Source organism: Psittacula echo (genome assembly GCF_963264785.1).
Source record: "Psittacula echo genome assembly, chromosome: 2".
NCBI lineage: Eukaryota > Metazoa > Chordata > Aves > Psittaciformes > Psittacidae > Psittacula > Psittacula echo.
In genome coordinates, this window is record NC_137737.1 from 138,010,487 (window position 1) to 138,016,486 (window position 6,000).

General features: G+C 41.6%; 1 protein-coding gene across 1 annotated transcript in view; it reads right to left on the minus strand.

Moving 5' to 3' along the window:
• NIPAL2 (NIPA like domain containing 2) overlaps nucleotides 1-6,000 on the minus strand; it is a gene marked incomplete at both ends in the record, with an annotated part of 48,682 nt that overhangs the window by 11,010 nt on the left and 31,672 nt on the right. The window contains one exon of the mRNA XM_080609723.1: nucleotides 2,210-2,306. Coding sequence (XP_080465849.1) covers nucleotides 2,210-2,306 — 97 coding nt within the window. The remainder of the gene's footprint in view (nucleotides 1-2,209; nucleotides 2,307-6,000) is intronic.

Below are 6,000 nucleotides of genomic sequence, written 5' to 3' on the forward strand. Positions count from 1 at the left end.
CAACAAGCTGCCACGAAGACCACAAGCCTCATGTACTCCTCCTGCAGCCAGGGCCCTTTAAGGGCAGTGCACGAATCAGACAGCTTGGAGCAAAGCTGCTGGGCCCTTCCTCAGCACCCCCATCTCTCTGCTCAGCTGAAAGGTCAGAGACCCAGCAAAAGGCTCTAAGTGTAGTTTTGTGGGCAATGCCAGGCACCAGGACAGCTGCAGGAATCACAGCCAGCCACAGTTCTGGGTTTCCTGCTCAAGCAAAATGTCAGTATTTCAAAAGTTCCCATGAACCAGGATTTGTTTGTTTGTGTCTTTTCTAATAGAGCTGAAATAATGACACATTTTTTCTCAAGCTGCATATGCTCACCAAAACCTCAGCAGCCACCAGCTGAAACTCTATTTTTGGTTGATTGCAGCCTGACCACCAAACTGCAGTTAGTGTCTGCTGCTGATTGGCAGCTCCATGTGCCCCTTTGGCACTGGTGGAATCAGGGAACTGGCAGGCTCCATGGCAAAATAAGCACACAGCGCTACACAGTCCAATGGCCCAGGTCTCCCAGAGCCATGTGTTGACCTTGTTTAGGGCAGCTATCATGGTGGATCTGCCCAGAACTGCAGCAGTCAAGTGCAAAAGCCCATCTGGGGATCTTCAGGCTTCCAGCTATGTGACAAGGAGGCTGGACCCGCACATCGCTCAGGAGTGCACAGTGCTTCATGCTTCTCATGGCAGGTTTGAAAGCTGCAGAGCAGCTCAGGTGAGCTCTGCCAAACCTCCTAGGTTCTTGTACTAGAAGCGTGGGGATGGCAGTACTCACACTTCGCTCCTCCAAATGAAGAGCTGTCAAACAGTTCAACTTGTGGGGTTCCTCCATCTCCGACTCATGCAAGGAACATGCAAAGCCTTCAAGGCTTCTTCAGAACTACAAATCCTAATCTTCCCAGCACTGGGAAACTTAAATGGGAAGACTGTCCCCAAAAGTTGATCTGAAAGTCTGAGCTTTTCATCTAGGTAAATTCAACAATGACAAATGTGAAGTGCTGCACCTTAGAGTGCCAGTATAATCCCAGAGTGCAGCACAGGCTGGGATCTGCCCAACTGGGAGGCAGCTATGGGACCTGGGGTTCCCAGTGAACAAGCTCAGTATGAACAAACAGTATGCTGCTGTGGCAAAGAAAGCCAACAGGATGCTGGATTGCATTAACAAGGGCATCACCTGCAGAGATAAGGAAGTCATCACTTCACTCTTCTCAGTGCTTGCTGAGCCACCCCAGGAATACTGTGCTCAGTTTTGGTCCCCACTATACAAAAAAGATGCGGACAGGCAGGAGAGGGTCCAGAGAAGGGCCGCAAAGATGGTCAAAAGACTGGGAAGGCTGCTGTATGAGGAAAGGCTGACAGAACTGAGTTTGTTCAGCCTAGAGAAAAGAAAGCTCAGGGGAGACCTTATCATGTTCCAGTATTTAAAGGGTGGCTACATAGAAGATGGAGACTCCCTTTTTACAAGGAGTCACATGGAAAAAATGAGGGGTAATGGGTACAAGTTACTGCTAGGGGGATTCTGATTGGACACAAGAGGAAAATTTTTCACAGTGAAAGAAATCGGACACTGGAATAATTTCCCCAGGAAATTAGTGGATTCCCTGAAGTTGGACACTGAGTGCTGGGCCATCTTGTCTAGACTGTGCTTTTGCCAAGAAAGGTTGGACCAGATGATCCTTAGAGCCCTTCCAACCTGGTATGCTACAATTTTGTATGCAAACAGGCATAGATAATTCAAAGAAAAGTTCCTGTACAGACACAGCATATCACTGCGTTTGTTTACAGACTGCTTACAAGGTCTTGAGCTGTACTGTTTTAATGAACTATTTTTCACAGCTAGTCTGCTCTCCAAAACAAAGTTTAAAACAGTCTGCATTCCCAAGACCTAATGCTAAAGTGTTATTCAAAAAAAAGCTTCAGAATACCATTGCACACAGCATATTAATTTCAAAAAATCCGTAAAAAGAAATAGTCCCAGCAATAAGCGTAGAAACTGTTTCATAAATCAGCTTTTCTCTTCAAAAAGAGACCACAGTAGGAATCATGTGAAATATTTCAATGATTCTCCTTCAGCACACTGCTTTGAAGTAGCCCTACTCTAAATTAGCTTGAGAGATTGAGTGACAAGCAATTATCAAGTAACAGACAGCAACACTAAAATGAATAATACGTTCTTACCCAGCAGTGCTACCATCATTAACAAAACCACGATGTGTTTCACAGCTTTTCTTTTGTAAAAATAGAGAAGAATGCAGAATATTATAATTTCAAAGATCTGAAAACGAAAAGGAAGAAAGTTAGAGCTTTGAAACTATGTAATAAATGCTTCAAAGTCTTTGAGATGTCACAATCATTTTTGTTGCTCTAACAGTTCAAAGAAGAATTACTTTATAATGCATCTTCTGCTCAGAGCTAACCTTATTGCCAGTTGACAACAACTGTTGTCATTTATCTTTTCTATTGTAGTAGAAGTTAAACTTTGAGCATTTCTTATTCCTTTAGTATTCTTTTTTTGCACTTTCAGATATATCTTGTCACTGGTAGCATTGAGAAGACTTTTTTTAATGTGACAACAAAGATACCCATGTTTATTGGTAATAATTCTTACAGAAACTCTGTTTATGTCTCCTATGGAGTGAAGCACTTACCTGGAGGAACAGCAGTCTCTCCTTCTAAGCTGTGGTTCCTAGTGTCACTCTTTGCGACATGCAAGCTTACTTTTGCTACCCACTTAGCCCTTCTCTCCAGTCTTATAAAAAAAAAAAAAAAAAATATCCCCCCAAACACTGTCTTTCTCATTTTCTGCCATGCACCATAAGAAGGAAAACATTTATTTCACGTGGTGTTCTCAAATCACAGGCGCCTGTCAGGATCTTACCTTGGAAAGCTCAATGACACACTAGTAGACCGCACTGTGGGATATCTGTAGCTGCTAAAGCAGATTTACCTACGCTGTGCATGGTCCAAACTTGGTCCTTCAATAACTGACAGGTAAATGGTAGAAAAGCTAAATTTACTGACTTGCTGTTAAGGTATCTTTTTGCAGATTCCCTTAGTTACTGTTGCCATTTGCCATCTCAAAAGCACGGATATTCTCCCTGTTACCCAAGTTGCCCAAATACCACTTTATGCCTAAAGAAAACACTAACTGCAAGAGCCAAAAAAGCTTCCGTGAAGCTCAGAAGACTTATGAAAACACGGATGATGGAGAAAGAGTTCTTTTGTGCATGTTGGAAAGTAATCAAAGGGGGGAAAGAAAACAGAGAATGAGTTTGTCATCATTACTGAATCTGTTTATCATACTTTTTTGCCAACGTAACAAGTCATAGAAAAACCTCATGTCTATCTCCTCAGGTTTGTCACCAACATAATATTTTACATTTTATAACACCACTCTATTCTTAAATCAACAGCTGCTACAAAGGCAACACTAAACTCAAAAATACCTGGGTGTTGCCTGGTGGTATTTTCAAAGAAGCAGTTATATCATAGAATCACAAAACGGTTTAGGTTGGAAGGGACCTTAAAGTTCATCCAGTTCCAACCCCTTTGCCATAGGCAGGGACACCTTCCACTAGACCAGGTTACTCAAATAATATAACATAGCAAATTTTCATTTTGAGGAGTGACTACAGCAGGAAAGCAGTCATCAGCTACATTCAGTTACTAAAATTCTCTACCACATTACACCTCCCCCAGTTTTGTAATGTTCAAAAATATGAACAGAACATAGCAATGTTTAATTCATTTTTTGTTTACCTTCACCCTGATCCCTTGTTCCCAAAGACAACTGAGAAACAGTTGAATTTCAGAACATTAAAAACAAAAATTTAGGTTTTATACTACCTTTCTTTTAAAAAATATCAAATATTTATCACAAAAAAAACCCCAAATCGACAACAACAACAACAAAAAAAAAAACCCACAAAATTTTGGTGGGTTTTGTTTTTGCAAAACATGATGAATATAATATTTTGCTGTTGTTTAAAAATACCCACAACATTCCTGGAGTAATCCTTGTTTAACAATCTTTGCAATTTCATATGGAGAGCTGATCTCCCTCTAGAGTGACACCCTTCTGCACTAGGCTTGCTTTAGTTTTCACCTCGTGCTGCCCAGCACCCAACCTGTTCTTCCATGGTTCTCTGCCACTCAGTGACCCACCAACTTTAATTGCAAGAAAAAAGAGAGGCCATCACATTGAGTCACACTGCAAGCAAAGTGCATGACTTCTAACAGGACCTCACACAGATAGGACCCTCCTGGGGTGCCACAGCTGTTGCTTATGGCTGTCTCCTGAGAACTACCCAAAATAGTGCTTGCCCTCATAGCCGATAGCTGTGGTAGTGTTAAATACAAAGTCTAGGAATGGGAAGTGTATAGATTTTATCAGCTTCACATATTCTGTTTAAAGGAACTGAAGAAACTTGACCTGCTTAGAATCATTTTTGCTATTACATCCAGTCTCTACTTAAGTCTCCACAAGCCCACATCTTATCAACATTTTTTTATAATCATGATGTTTTCCATGTTTCTGAGCATTACCAGAAGGCACCAGAACAAAATATCACATTGTCTGCCTCAACTGTTTTTCTGGGTTATACAGCACCATAAGGACCAACAAATGAGGAGGATCTTCTATGAACTTCTAAGGAAAAGCAGAAACGCTTTGAACATGATTTTAAAGAGATTACATATTAATAACTCATAGTCACTAAGCTTCTGTTTAGGGAAACCTAAGAGCTTCATATATAATTGATGTCTTCTGTAGTGACTCAAAGTACATATAAGCAAAAGAAAAAAATAAGCTAGAACAGTCATTCTTGCTCAGACATGATTATGCTACTGAGAATCTCAGGAGGTGACTCAAAGTTGTCTTATGTGGAAACTAGAGGCTATTTCTGCAGAACTCTTCTGATGACAGTAGAGTGCCACATGGGGATGGTTTATCACCCACACAGAACATTTTGTACCACTGGGGCTTTGTATTTCTCAGCAGACCACACTTTGGGGGTACTTCTAGAAAGACTGTTGAGCGGCATTATTCTGCTGTACTGTCTCCTCTCTCTATATTTATACTGTAAGCTCTGCAACTTCTGCCATGCTTTTTTATATCTCAGCAGCCAACCTGTGCTAGGCATTTTACAAACAGCCATGAAGAGCTAATTCCTTGCCCAAAGAGAATGTTTACAGGAGAGTTCCCTTGAACCTCCAGCAGCATGCCAGGATAACCAGGTTGGTATCTCAAAGTCTCTTGTAGAGCCATTCCTCTCTCTTTTTTGGACAAGAGAAGCTCAAAGCAGGTGAATCCAGGGAACAGAATGAACAAATACAGCTCAATATGTTGTAAAGTCAACAAGATTTGCTGTGTACTTGCTCCTTCTACAACCCATGTTGCACATTGTAGAATTGGATGCTGGCTGAGGCAAGGAAAAGAGAGAAGAGGGGAAAAAAAAGTCCAGGGTTTTCCTACCACCTCCTCATAATGTTTCCTAAGAAGAACACAGCACAGTCTTCCTAGGCACTCAACCGTGTTCTTACCAACTTTTCCTGAAATAAAGTCAAAAAAGTCCTCAGATGGGAAAAACCCCTTTTGCTGTTAATCCTGTTGATTTCAAGAAAATGTGAACAGGATATGGCACAGAAATTTCTGGTGTCACCGGCTGTGGGCGTGGAGTTTTCTCCCTCCACCACCTCTACACAAGTGGTTGAGTCAGCAATTTAAAATCAGTGCCTAAAATGTCAGGCTGTTTTAGTACCTGTAGATGGAACTGCATGATAGAGGGGAATATTCAATAGTAAAGAGAGAGGGTTCTCCAGTGAGCACAGAGACCCCTGCTCTGAACTTCCTCTTAAAGAAGTCCCTCTCCCTCTGCTGATTACATGGATTTGCTGAAGCTCTTTCTGAGGCTGAGTACCCTACTGAGTACCTCAAAACTCTTAGGCATTGCTTTCAAAAGCCTCTCTAC